The 15,159-nt window shown below is 43.0% G+C and overlaps 2 protein-coding genes across 2 annotated transcripts in view; both read left to right on the plus strand.

Annotated features, from left to right (window-relative positions):
• The window catches only part of insrb (insulin receptor b), a 90,130-nt gene extending 81,742 nt beyond the window's left edge, over nt 1–8,388 (plus strand). Inside the window, exon 23 of the mRNA XM_078285790.1 lies at nt 233–8,388. Within this exon, the coding sequence (XP_078141916.1) occupies nt 233–587 (355 nt within the window). The 3' untranslated portion in view covers nt 588–8,388. The remainder of the gene's footprint in view (nt 1–232) is intronic.
• A 1,775-nt stretch (nt 8,389–10,163) lies between these two features.
• arhgef18b (rho/rac guanine nucleotide exchange factor (GEF) 18b) overlaps nt 10,164–15,159 on the plus strand; it is a 43,347-nt gene continuing 38,351 nt past the window's right edge. The window contains exon 1 of the mRNA XM_078285617.1: nt 10,164–10,266. The gene's annotated coding sequence lies outside the window, so the exon portion shown is untranslated. The remainder of the gene's footprint in view (nt 10,267–15,159) is intronic.

Raw genomic sequence — 15,159 nt, forward strand, 5'->3', positions numbered from 1 at the left:
CTGCCTTGTGCTCCGACAGTGATTTGTGTGCCTAATCCAACAAATGTGGCCTGAGTGGGAATCACACCCCTAACCATGGCAGTGTTAGTTTACTCTCTGCACATTGAGCTACAGATTTGCCTGTCTCCATCCTCTGTCATCCATTTCTCCCTGTCCTCCATCGCCTTCCTCATCCCCATTCTCGTCGTTCCTGCTTAAACCTCTCTCTCCCTTTCTCCCTTGTCCCTCCCAGGCACAACCTGATGCAGATGTGCTGGCAGTACAACCCCAAGATGCGGCCGATGTTCCACGAGATCATCGAGATGCTGCGGGAGGACCTGCACCCGTCCTTCCAGGAGGTCTCCTTCTTCTACAGCGAGGAGAACAAAGTCCCTGAGACGGAGGACTTTGACCTGGACCTGGACAACATGGAGAGCATCCCCCTGGACCCGTCCTCGTACTCCCAGAGAGAGGAGAGCCTGGGCAGGGACAGCGGGCCCTCGGTGGCCCTCAGGGGGAACTATGAGGAGCATGTCCCCTACACACACATGAACGGTGGCAAGAAAAACGGACGAATCTTATCGTTGCCCAGATCCAGCCCATCCTAACATTTCCTGTTTCCTAGATGAACTTGTTTAAACTCCCCCCTTCCTCTCCCATCCTAAAACCTCCTTCTCCACCTTCATTCCCTTCCAGTCCATTTTCTTTAATCCTCCTCGTTCCTCTCTCATTTTCTAATTATTTTCATTCTATTATTCTTGCAGAAGCCCTTCAAAAAAAGAAACAGATCTCAGGACTTTTTATTTTCTTCCTCATGGCTGCCGAAACACTGGCACGCGAGGGATGCAAACACGGTGTAACACTTTTTTAACTTCATCCACAACACATTGGACTTTCTATTACCATTTTACCTATCTATTGTTTTTCACTATTGCCAAGTTTCCAGGACTCAGTGTGATGGAAACAGAGAAAAAAAACTGTGAACACAACAAACCTTAGACAACCAGAAGGCTGCTTATGCTCAACCTCTCAAGACTTGTCCCTCCTCTTCTCCCGTACCTTTACCAATCTGCATTTCCGTGTTGCTTTGTTTTTTTTTTCCAAGTGAAATCTTTTACTCAGATAGTGGCCTTTTTATATGTGGCCTATAAACAAAGAGAAGTGTCTATCAGCGCTTGTACTTATTTCCTTTGAACAATGACTTAATCAGTTTGGAACAGTTTGGAACGGTGGGATGACTCACAAAGACTTGATCCTAGAACAAACGTCTATTCGTAGAGGATTTTATTTTTTTTTTTGTTTTATTTTGTTTTTTGGTTCTGCAGAATTCCAAACTACACACAGATTCATCGGGTGTTTGGTGAATAGTTTTAATTTATTTGCTTTTATTTTTTATTTCTCTATCTCTCTCTCTCTATTTCTTTCTTTCTCTCTCAATTTTATTTCTGTGTCCTCACAATACGGCTGAAGGATATTTAAACAGTTAAGAATTGGACAAAAGAGTTCCTCAGACTGACCAATAGCTGCTGCTTTGATATATTTTAGTGGGTATAGAAATATATATAATATATATAGTATATATGGAATATTGGTATTTATGTATCAATATTTTATATATAATATATGGAATATTGATGTTTTTGTATATAGTTCATATTTGTAATATTTTTCATCAGAAGCTTTGCTGGTAAAATGTTTTTGTTTGTCAGTTTTTTCTTTCTGGGTTTTTTATTTTCTTATTTTTCTAGCCCCAGAAATCACACTAATCTACCGTCAGTGCTCTCTGTGTCTTAGGCCTCCAGCCCCCTTCTAGTACTCTGTCCAACTGGATAGGACAGGGGGAAAACCCTAGAATATTGTCAACTCACCGCATCGTTTTTTATAAACCTTGTTCCCACTGAGAGCTGTCATTATTGGGAGGCCACTTTGCAACAACAACAAAAAAAACACAATAACCAAAAAAGCTTTATAAAAGGGGAATGAGGTCCTTCTAGGTCGAAGTGCACCTGGTGTTTGTTTGTCTCTGTGTCTGCTGTTCCTCTGGTCAGATCAAGCTGGAGTCGAGGTCTATATGTGTCGTTATCATAGGTTTATGACATTCACGTGATTGTGTTGATCCGTCGGTCGGTGTTTATTGTCGGTGAGGTTAGAGAGCGTGTCGAGAGCTTGTCCTGGCCTAGTGATTGTACTTTCTCTTGTTAGCTTAACGGTAATGCTCGTCAGCTCTGTCGGTGCTGCTTGGATTAGGGCAGGGTGGGAAATTAACACCAGCCGGCAGCCAAATGCAGGTAAAGTGGACAAAAGGGTCGGCCCCTTTTCTATTAATCACCATTTGCCTGGTTTATGGTCAGTGCTGAAAGCCCTCAGAAGCTAGCAGGAGAGCAGTAGTATTCCCTTCCTAGCTGACCTGAGATCCAAAGTTAGATGTAAGGTTTTGATTAAATTCACACGTTGCGGCCGTGCCTCTCGTCCCCTCTCGTTCTCAGTCGACTGGGTTTGCTCTGAACCCGCCGCCTCCTGCCCTCTCTCCTTCCTCGGTCTCCCGGAGGATTCCCATTGGCTGTCAGGCCCACTGCTCAAAATCCAGCTGGTGGAATTTTCCACGTTTTGTGGTCGAGGGCTGGAGAAGGATCCGGAAAGTTCCTACTGTATTCAGAGTCCGCAGCAGGCAGCGGAGAGAGGGGCTGTTAGTCTCTCTCTCTCTTTCTGTGTGTGTGAGAAAGGGAGAGAGAGTGTGAGTGATTGTTAATCCTATTATTCTCCCTCTTATCACATGTAGTTAGGCAGTCAGGACACGGTGTACAGCAGCCATTTCACTCAGGTCTGACATTCCAGGATTTAGTTAGAACTACTCGTTCCCCTCGTCCCCCTGTTTTGCCCGCCTGCTGGCAAAGCTAATGTCATCACCACACATGAAAGACTTTACTTCTTTATTCTTAAATATCTGTAGTTGGAGATACACAGCGGCAGACACATTTTCCTAAACATTCACAGGAGGAGAAATTCGTGATTACATTTTCCAGCAGTCAAAATATCTTTGTTTTACCAAAATGTTTGTCCCTTCTGCTGGGAATCAGAAACATTCCTGTCACCTTTACCCTCGCAGCGCAAGACAAAGCTACAGATTGCAGGAGAGATACAGGCGGCCTCATTGCTGACCCCAAAATTTTGTGTGAAGCCTCTTGAGATCATTAGTTCATTACCACTGTCACTAAGACCCAGAGGCTATCAGAGTTTCACAACAGCTCGTCCTGGATCTCCATGGATCTTCCTCGTGAACCCTCTTGTCTCGCTCTCTAACCTCGTCAGGCTGTGACGGCTCAGATCTGTCGTCCACGTAGACACGGGAAGCGGCGGTCAGGAGACGAGTGGAAGATAACATTCTGTTCTGAACACATAGACCAGTGTGGTAGCCAATCTAGCCAATCAGCATTCAGCACTTCTAATATAGCCAAAGTGTTGGCGGCTTTCTGTCAACAACGTAGAACCCACAGAATCGGAGTCAGAGAGAGCGGAGAAGCTGCCTCCATCTTTTACCAGTGCCTTCTCAAACCCAGAGCCACGTCCAGGCTAGTGATATTGGCTAGTGTAACACACACTCACACACACACACACTCACTCACTCACACACACACACACACAGGCCTCTGTGCTCTCTCTGCATATTATTTCATGGGACAGAAGAGGCACAGAGATGGAAGCTGCATCTACATTGTGAAACTCGAGTTCTGCTTTTAGGTTTGAACAGCGTGCGTTTTGAACAGCGAGTTCACCCAGTGCTTTAGTGATGACACTGTGGATCGGCCAGAGTCTGTGCTGTCAAACCACCTTGTTGGCACCCAGAGGCGCCTAAGGTTATGATGTACGACATAGATTTTAGCTAATTATTCTGAAGAGCTACAATCTTGGGCTTTTGTACTTTGTAAATAATCTGTGACATAGTTTGGAAAATGAAAGCAGAATAAAAGGAGAAGAAAAAAAAAAATCTGATGCCCCTTGGTTGTGTGTACATGACCTTGACAAAAGAAAAATGGTGGACATCTTGTCTCGACCTTTGACCTATGTTTCTTATCTTGTGGTGGTGTACACACGCATATGCAATTTTTAATTCAGATGGTGCCCATATCTTTGAAATACCAGATATCTTATTTATTTTATTATGATCATTGTCATTGTATAAGAAGAACCCAGTTAGCTTTTTAGTCAAGCATTTTTAAGGTGTTCAGAGTGGAGCGATGTAAAAGCCTAGTTTGTTATTGTACAGGTGGAGTAGCTAGTGACGAGCAGAAGGAGCGCTAGTTAGTTAGTAAGTAATCGTCGTCGTCTTTGTGTTTGGCCAGAGTCTACCTCAGTGCATATGGAGGAAACAGTCTAAAGAGCCTAAATCATCCCCATCAGTCACTCAGCATCCCATCATTTCAAAATATCATGTTTTAACATACATTACCAAAACTGCTGAATTCCTTTCCCCTGTGGTATACTAATTCCCCCAGCCTCCTCCTCCTCCTCCTCCCCGTGTCCCGGGGGAAGCTCTCCTAACTTAGGAATTAGGAATTTTGCCCAAGACCACTGCAGTATGAACGTATTACATTGCCCTTCACATTTTGGCCCTTTGCTATTTCAAAATGCTCTCAGAGCTCATTGCCAGTCATTTGTGAAACAGAATGGTTTAAGCACAAACCTTTCAAGATATAGTATTATCCCTGTGCTTAGATTTATACCCACAGCACTTATTAAATGTAGTAAATCGGGCAAGAGGGTGACATTATGACGGGTGGTCTGTCCTTTTGATTAGTGCTACAGTTTACGAAATTACTCTCGAGAGGCTTCCCCTGGGCGCTGGAAGCAGCAGCGTAGCTCTACTGTGTCTACTGCCTGTTTGCTATCAGACTCTAACCTGGTCCATACCCACCACCGCTCTGGACTGTATGTAGTAGCGGCTCTACTGGTTTCTGCGGATGTGACGTTAGCATGAGTCAGATCTAAAAAAGATGGAAGCGTCTTGACTCTCGATGCATATCTGTGATCACCTACGTGTGGCCAAGGCCAACCAAGCTATGCCCTGGACACTCGTGCTCTTTTAATCACGTCTAGACCAACCTGTTGTGTCGTCTCGTAGCACCAATGCAGCCCTCAGCTGGTAACTCTTGAAGCAGGACGCCCTACTCCTCTTCTTTATTCTCTTTCTGTCTCTCTCTCTCTCTCTCTCTTTCTCTCCTTGGTCAAAACAGTCAGCATTCAAATCCCAAGGCCTTTCCACGTTTCCTCCAGTCTTTGTCGGTTTGTTTGTTTGTTCTGTTTCTCTGTTCTGATGTTGTTTCCCGATTTTGTTTGTATGTATATTTTTTCTACTGTGAATATCAAGAGATAACCTTTATTTTCTGTCAATGCCATGGATTGGGTCTGTTTTGGCTGATCAGGACACTAACGTCTGGGCTGGTCAAAAGTTTTAAAGAGGAGGACTTCCCTCCCTCTGCAGAGGAGAGCTGGACTGGGACAATCCTGTGTGCCATAAGAACTATTAACAGACATGAAATCTAGATTGTAACTTTCGTCTCAGGGAGGCGGCCCGATGCTTTGTGGTTGGAGGAGAAAGAGGATGAGGAGGAAGAAGAGCTACCTACCTACCTTTTATCTACTCTGACTGAAGCGCAAGTTCTCAGCATCCTCGCAAAAAGATGATGGAGATGTTAAGCCCTACGACAAGTTTTCAACGACAAAAACCCCAAAACACCCCCCGTCGTAAATCGAAATCCTTTCTGCCCCCCGACGATAATCAAGATCAGGAATGCATCCTCTTCTCTCTCTGATGTGATGTGGGTTGGACTGCCCCCTAGCGGCTGGATGGGAGCGTCGCAGGTCAGGGGTGGCGAAGCAAACAGGGCCCCGACCCATAGTGCCTTGCTCAGACTGACCGCCCTCCTGACCCCTCCCACCCAGTCCACCATCCCACCCCACCCCAACACCCAGCTGAACCATCACAGACTGGCGCATCTCCACCAATCACTAAAGAGGATGACTCCCCTCCAAAAATTAAACAGGAGTTCTGTTTTTTATGCATTCTGTAGACAGGAGATGGGTTTTCTTTAGTCGTAGCTGCAGAGAAAAGCAAACATTCTAACTGCTTGGCGAGATAATACTGTAATTTGGGATTATATGAATGATGATGTTCATGGTTTTTACCAAAAAAAAATATTTTTTTTTGTTGAACTTGTGTCTCTACTCTGCTAAGCTCTGGCTTGCTTTGTGCATGGAAAATGAACCATCTATACCAGCGGATAGCTTGTTAATTTGATGCTAATTGATTTTGCTTCTCGGCAGCCATCATCGGTCTGTTTTGACAGCGATGCCCCAAAGCACATGTGAAAAACGTATGATTAGCAACAAGTTGATTGCATGACATGTGGGGAGCATTAGAGTTCCATTTGAAATGCATTCAGTTGTCCATCATTTTTTTGAAAATGAACTGATTGATAAGCTCCAAACTGTAAATAGCAGCAGATATCCCCCCCTCTCCCCCCCTGAAAAATGAAAGCACTTGATTTAGGGAAGTTTAGGTTTGTTTTGTTGAACTCTGATAACCTAAGAAGCGGTTGGACAGAGCATGCTAGTAACGCAGTGCAGGGTGAGAACAAAGCATTGTATGTATTATTGTTTTAAAGAAAAGAAAAAAGTATTACATTTTAGAGATGTTGATTTCTATTTTTTTTTTTTTTTTTTTTTTTTTTTTAGCCAAAATAGGGAGGGCAAATACAATTACTTTTTCTGACTGTAAACTTTTACTACTCTTGTACATTATGAATTTAACATTGTTATCAATGTGTATATAACTTTTTCTAAATAAAATTAAAAAGATAGATGTTTTTTTTTTTTTTTGCTCATGACACTACCCCACTACACAGAAAAGAGCAGAGTAGAGTCTGTCAATGTACTTAACGGGAGCAGCACAACTCCGGTCTGAGGGCTTCACCCTGTGTAACGAGACATGTGGCCTGAAATGTTTCACAATGAATCCTGTTCTTAATCCCATGCATGATCTGAATGTTGGCCAACAAGACGTCATGCATCTGAACCCCCCCCCCCCCCACTCATCACAGCAGCATGTCATCCGTAAAGCCTTTCCTGTATCACAAATATCACCTATCGCAAATGTTGTATGAAATTGAAAAATATCACTGTTTCTGACAAGTTGAAAGAGACATATGTTTAGTTTGCAAATGTTTTTTTTTTCCTTTTTTTTTTTTTTGATGTGAAAAACTGGAAAAGACCACTGCACATTGTTTGAGGAAGAGAAAACATGAGTGATGAAATCCTGAATAAGCTAAAGCAAAAAAAAAAAAAAAAAAAAAAAGTGTCTTTACCGATGGTTCAACAACCATAAAATCCCGGTCTGATGCGGAGACTGTAAAGCTGGCAGTGCTGAAGCGGCTGCCTGGCCCTTTGTAACGAGGCTGTATGAAGACGAAACACCTTCATCTATCTATGAATTATGTACTAAATAATGTCTGTCAGTAGCATGATGATGAACTGTTTCTATTTGCTGTTGTTTTATTGATGAGAGACACGCACCACTGTTTAAAAAAATACCAATTTGGCCAAACATGTAACAAATCCCCATGAGGAAAGATTTAAGTCATGCAAATGTTCTGTTGTTTTGTAAAGCTCGTGTTTCTGAGGTGTAACAGTTCTGGACGTTTGGGGTTAGTTTGTTTTTTTTGGGGGGGTGGGGCTAGGCGGGCGGTGTTAGCGCTGGGTCGGAATGTGAGGTCACGGGGGTCAAAGGCTTGAGCCCAAGTTGACAAGACGACAAAATCGATTCACAGTCAAAGAACAGCCTCTTCTCGAGTTTTAACGGGTGTTTTCTGGTTGGCCCGTCGGTCCAGTGGTCTGCTCCAGTTTCCACAGCAACACCTTGTATTTGTCTCTATCCTGGCCCTTGTGCTGTATGTTGTTTATTATCGATGGAGTTGTGTCTGTGTTGTCCTCGGTTGAAGTCTTTACCATGGCTTTCTTTGTGTTCTCTGATCGCTGCTCCTCCTCTTTCTCTCTCTCTCCTTCTCTCCCTCTCTCTCTCTCTCTCTCTCGGTGCACATAGGTGGTCCCCAGAATGCTGTGTGTAGTCTTGCAGGATACCTCTTTTTATTAAGCGTAATGTCATTTATTGTCAATGAAATATGCTGATGTGTTAATTGGGAGATGTTGTGTATACATTATGTTGAAACATCGGTGCGTGTGCGGACGGCAGGTGTGTAATGTGTGTATGTACAGTATGTCAAAAACCCAGCCCACAACCACAGAGATCGCTTCATCCCTCACACTGGATCCAAATGTGCCATTATCTTTATGTATCACATATATCGTCATATTCACACACACACACACACACACACACACACACACACACACACAAACATGCAAACAGAAATACATGCATATTGTACAGGATCAAAAATGTGCCATGACTAAATAAACGCTTGACAATTTATTTTTTCTATGTTTTCAAAGGAGAGCCAAGCAGTGACATGTACAGAAAATGTTGGAATGATATGAAAATAAAAATCTTGCTGTGTGTAAATTATTCAACAATTAACTGTTTATATTAAAATTATGAATAAAATTATTGGAGAATATGTGTCTTGTCGCACTCCTTAATCATGCACTGTGGCATACAGCCAGAATTTCAGGTATGAAACACAATTACTAGTCTTTTCTAGTCTACTAGCTTTTTGTTTTCTTTTTACCCCCACCATACATTTCACTGTAAATAACATTAAATATCTTTCAGATCTCTGTACCACAACCAGAAATATCCAGTGTGGTGGCAATGTGGTCCAATTTTTTTTTCAACTTTTACATAACCAGGGAATAGTTTTGCTGAGGATGCATGCTCTTTTTCAGTACCGCCCTACTTCTTCTTTTTCACACACACACACACACACTTTAAAAACTGTCCAGCGTAACCACAGCCTTCTGTTTGCCACCGAAACACTCCATCAGAGCAAATAAGTGGATGTGGAAGGATTTGAACCTGCGACCCTGTAGTGCTGAACTCACTCCTCTTCCATGTAGTCTGCCTCTGCCCCCTCACCTAACCCCTCCCTCTGCTGCAGTTGAAGCTAGTTTCCTCTTGAGCGTGCTGTTGCATCTGCTTTTGATATATCAACAACCTAGATAGATGATAATGCAACTACAAAGGAAAGAATGCAATCAAAAGAGAAATCTGCACCACATCAGTTTTAATCAGAATGTTGATATATTCATTTTTTATTTTTTTTTTGCAGAGAGATTTTCAGAATGCATTCATCCACAGCACAAAATATACATATAACCAATATGTTATATGTCTCCCTCCTCTCAACCTCTATATAAGACCTTATTCCCACTTGTTTATATCATTCAAAAAGTGGTATCACACCTGGTAAAACTTCCCCTAACAAATGTATATTCATTTGTAACCTTTACCCCCTCGCACTGCCTCTATGAGTGTCTCAGGGGAAAACAGTCTAGTCTCGTCTACCTGTCCATGTCCGGCCTCAGCATTCATTCACACACGTACCGTAGATCTCAAAGTGAAAGACAATGAAAGAGCGAGCATGTGTCGAGGTTTGACTCTTACGTCGTGAGTTAAACCGCGGCGAACGCAGCGAGTTCCTCCTAACCCCATTTCTCAAGGCCGTGCAGAGGAGCGTGGGCTGCAAACGCTCTGAGAAACAAGAGGCAAAACAGACAGATCAGGGTAGCGATGATGAGATAACACTTCATCTCAGTGTGTGTACCTGGAATATTTAACCATGACTACACAGCCTGCTGAGTGAGTGTTTAGTGTGGCGGATGATGACGTCCATCTGAGCTGCAAACATGATCTAGTGTCAAACTCTGTGAGGTGAAAACAGGTTTATTGTCTATAGGTGCATCATTGTTAAGAAAGGACTTGGGGGGTAAAAGCCACAGTGGCTCAAGTGTGTGATCATCGTAAGTGTGTGTTACCTCAGACTGTGTGCTGCCAGTGGCAACGATGATGTGTGACAATCTGTATGTGAGTTACGTTACGTCCTCAGCTGGAGGGACACAGAGAGAGAATGAGAGAAAGAGGAAGCAGCGTAGAGATCCTGTGGTTGGCTTTGTGCAGTGTGTGAGCGTGTGTGAGGACGAACTCGACGTTCACACACACACACACACACACAACGCAGTCAGACCTACAGGACTTGTCCGATCTTTGCTCCTCGCTGTTGCTCCTTTTTGTGAATAAATGGGAATTACGCTGTCATCTGTTGCCTAAGACTGAATGTAAGTAAGGAGTTTTGTGTCATTATGTACTTCCAAGTGGTTCATGACAGGTTTCAAACAGTTTACTAGGGCCTGCATATACACATTTACACATCTGCCATTTAAATGCACGTATTTAGGCATTATCTGAATTGTGAGGTTTTTGTGTGCTGTAGACTTTCTTGGAGGAAAACAGAAAGAATTGTGGTTTTCTTTACGCATTTCCACTTTCCTTTTCTCAGCTAGTGTAGCGCGCTGCTTCCTCTGTCTGTGGGAAAGTAAGGAGACTTTTCCACTTGATGTGCAGTGAGCTGAACTTGACAGTCATCGATGGTTACACTTGTGCAAATTAGGAAGCGCAATGGTCGCAACAATTGTCAAGGATAATAGCTCTACGTCTAATAGATCTAGTTAGTTCTTGACACCTCCTCCCCCTGTGCTGATCATTCAACTTTCACTGTTTTTGCATTCAATTGCGTCACTTTGCTTTTCAAACCTTTCCCAGCAGATCTGAGAAACAGTGCGACAGATATCCCTTCGCTGCTTAAACCTGACAATCTCTATTAATGCACTGGTATACTCTTTCACCTCTAAACCTTTCACCACTTCACCTCTAAACCCTTTCCCACCCTCCTTATCCACCTGCCCCCCCTTTCATCCAAAGAGCTTTTAAAAATGTCTAGAGTCAGGGAAGGTTCATACTCCCATAGCTTTATTATATAGACTAAAAATGGTCGACATGTCCAGAGCAAACCTCACCTCCACTCCTCTTCCACACTTCTCTTACCACTATCACCCACGTTCCCCTCGCTCCCTTCTTCCTCACTTGATCGCCTTCACCTCTGACACATTGGTTTCTTTCTTTCTTTCTCTCTCTCTCTCTCTCTCTCTCTCTCTCTCTCTCTCCCTGTACTGGAGTCTTTGGTTAGGTAATCCCCAGCCGGCAGCTCCCTGATCCTAGCCTTGGAGTCTCTTTCATACATTTTCTCTCTCTCTCTCTCTCTCTCTCTCTCTCTCTCTCTCTCACTCTCTCACACACTTTTTTCTCTCTTACACTCATTGACTCCCCTCCCTCCATCCCGGCATCCCCCCCCCCTGGCCACCCCCCTCCCCTCCTGTGCTCTCCCTCTCTTGCTTCTCGCTGCTTGCCGGAGCTCCAGTGTGAGAGAGCTCCAGCTCCAGCTGGCCTCCCCACTGCGCTGCTCCCATGGCGGACTCTCCTCTCAACAACTCCTGGCCCTCCTTCTCCAAACTCTGGATGAAGAGATGGTCCTTCAAGAGAGGTAACGCTAACTATGTCCGGAATCTCATTTTATACTTGGGTTAATATTTAGGCCATTTCTGCTTCGTCAGATAGCACACAGTGGATGACATGCAGAAAAGGGTCATGGACAGGATATGAACCCAGGAGGTGGGTTGACTGTGTTGAGATGGTGTGTGAGAGTGTGTGATAAGTGCCTCAGTCCACTCCTGGCTCTCTTTGCTGTCTCTGGTTTGCTCTCATTTCTCTTTCTTCTGAACTCCGGTCTCTTTCATTCAGTTTTCTTTCCCATATAGATGTTGTTTACCATGTTGGTTCTGGGGTTCGCGGTGAGCGACGGTTGCAGTTTGTCTGTTGGGGTAATGTTTGTTAATTGCGATGTCAGTGAGTCATTTCTCATCATCCCCCCGGCCTTGTGTATCTTATGTCGGTGATTTTCAAAGTCTGGGTGATGACCCAAAAATGGGTTGCAGAAATGTCAAAACGGGTCTTTAAATGAAGACAGCAACATCTCATTGTTATTGACCAGAAAATTACCATTTTGTATGATGACTATACTTTGCTGCCGTTGCATTTCCAAGGCCTTGTAATGTAAGATAAGTTGTATAAAACACTGTAGGCTGTAGGGCTAGTAGAATAAAAGAAAGTTGGGTTGTTTTTTTTTAAATGAGACTGAGTGTGAGTCCCAAGAAAAAATATTTTTTAATATGTGAGTTCACAGAGAAAAAGTTTGAAAAGTGGTGCTTTATACACCACAGCAACAATAACTTCTCAATTGCAGTTTTCATTCTTCTCTCATAGGCCTTTGTCTGATACTGTTATCATCAGAGGAATACAATGCATTAGACTTATTGAAGTTGTGTAGGCTGCTTCCATTTTGCTTTAACTGCTCTGTGTGGGGCGCTCAGCGCTTTGAAACACTAGTGTAATGAATATCTGATCAAAGGGGATCTGTATGATGACAGTTGTTTTGATGTGTGATCTGACCTCAGATCTAACAGCCTCTGTGTTCTGCTCTCACCTACACACAACAACATCTGTCACACACACACACACACACACACACACACACACACTCACATCTCACCACATCCGTACACCAGTCCATGAATCATCCAGGTACTGAATGGTCACTGCAACCTTAATCCAAACAATTTGTCCCAGAAGCAAAGTATTGAACAGTATATTTATATTATGTGACTTGCAAGTGTGATTTTATCTTCTGCTGTTTCTGCAGTAGGGCAACATATGGGCTCCGTGTGTGTGTGTGTGTGTGTGTGTGTGTGTGTGTGTGTGTCTCAGCTGCACATCTCATCAGAATGATCCTAACCATACTCAGCAAGGTGTTTATTGTACTACCGACTCTGTTAGGAACATATCTATAGACAAATCTTCCTCCTCCTGTAAATCTGCAGGCTTTTTTTAATAACTCATACCTTGTAAGTAATCAACTGACCGTATCATATGATGCCAAGTTCCTCTTGTGATTGTAACGTAGCTTTGTAAATGTATTTGGGCCTTGTGGTAAACACAATGTCATTTCCTTCTCCTCACATGTGCTGAAATGTCCTCTTTTTCACAGAAACACTAAAACCGACTTGTTGGTGTTACACATTGCACATTTGAATCAGCTGTAAGCACAAACAGTGTTGAAGCAGCACACAACTTTGGCATTTTCTTTTCATACTTACCATGGAGGATAAACCATATTCTGAAACTCGTGCTACCGTAGTTTAAACAAGTTGAGAAAAAAATTACATTGTGTTTACTTTCATTTCATTTCATTTTTGAATACTATATTAAACTGTATATTACATCACTGTATAGTGTATTTAGAGGGCTACTTACAACGGCACCCTCATGGCGTCCACTGGTTTATCTAGTTTGACAACAGTTTGTATTATTTAGTACAGTTTCACAACCCTGCTTTTATGATAAACATACATTTAAATTTGGGTTACATCAACTCATAGATTTGTCAAATCAACTTATTGTGGGACTTTCAGTGATTTCAGATGACAATACACAGTAGTTTTAGTACAGCCATTGTTAGCGGTACTGTACTAATGTGTGGAGCCAAACTCTGTGTGGGGAAAACAACTGACTGTGACAGAGCCAAAACCCTTCTGAAGAACTTGGGAAGCCACACACACACACACATACACACACACACGCACACACACACACATATAAATGAATGCATGCACGCACCTGGGCACGCACACACACATACACACACTTGTGTTTCATCCCTCTGTGATGTATTAGCCGATATGAGAGGCCAACCATAAAAGGCTACAGCGGCACTACAAGACAGCATCAAGCAGCGGTGCAGCAGTGTCTGCACCGAGTGTCTCAGTTTACACTTCACACAAGCGGGATTTGGACGCAAACAAATCCTCCCTCCGGCGGGGACGCTGCCACCCCCCTTGGCCCGAGCCAGTGATTTAGTAATATAGAAAATAGATCTATGTCTGTCTGTGTGTTTATGTGAGAGCATCTCTGGCTGGATGGATGCTGCTGCTTTATAACAGGACAGGCTGTAGGACTCCGAGTGTGGCCCGTCTGAAGCTGCACTTCATCTCACTGTACAACACTACCTGAGCTCTACCTTCATAATATAGAAGTGAAGGGGACTGTCTGCTGGTGATATCATAGACAGACCTCTCTAACTTGAGTGGGAGTCCCATATAATCTGGATCTAGCCTCATGTTTTCATTCATATGTCTTTAATTTAAGTGCCTTTCATTTAAATTCAGTCTCTGGACAATTTAAAGATCCAGTGCAGTGATTTCAACTCAGTCAGGAAAGATTTTATGTTGATTTCTAACACAATGAGCATCAGTTTTTCAGTTTTTGATGGTTAGATGGTCCAAAGCTTGTAAGACTGGCATGACAATATTTATATGGAGGCATGGATATTTTGGCTCATTCTGCTGTAGCTGGCTGGCTATTGTCTGACAGACTATCGCACACCTAATTAACATACATTGCATACTGTCGACCAATCAGAGCATTCATTAAAACCTATGTAGGTGACATCATTTACACCATGAAGTAGATTGGAATTCTACATCTGTTTGATTCTGTTGACAACCGGAGGGAGAGTTTTTCAAAGAACATTTTAACAATTTCCACAAAGCTGACAGTTATATTAATATATCAGTAATTTGGGTAACTTTACTCTACATTAACAGGTCCTTTGTGAAATTAAATCAAGAAATGCAATTCTCATTGCGCTGGACCTTTAAATAGTTAGTTCCCTTTCTGTGCTCCACAACTTAATCTACTGTATACTCCTTGCCTGTCTAGGAGTCTAGGTCTAGGTTTCTGTTTCTGTTTCTGTTCTATTGTCCAGAAAGTCCCCATTCACAAGCCGCCATTCAGTGATTCCTCACATGCAACCCTCTTTCATCATTCCCTCCTTAGTGAAACCACAGATATGATATACTGTAACTATGATCAGTGGCAGCTAAATTGCAGAATACCTGTTTACACTGGTCCAGTCATGTTAAATCAGAGATTTAATTTTCCCTGGGGAAAGGAAGTAGGACTTCAGTCTTGAAGACTTGAGACTTGAATCAGGCCCTGCAGAGCCAAGCTGCCTCAGGCTTGGGTTCAGAGGAGGTGTCCCTTATGAAACGTGCCTTATG

This window comes from Centroberyx gerrardi, chromosome 9 (assembly GCF_048128805.1).
Source record: "Centroberyx gerrardi isolate f3 chromosome 9, fCenGer3.hap1.cur.20231027, whole genome shotgun sequence".
Classification (NCBI taxonomy): domain Eukaryota; kingdom Metazoa; phylum Chordata; class Actinopteri; order Beryciformes; family Berycidae; genus Centroberyx; species Centroberyx gerrardi.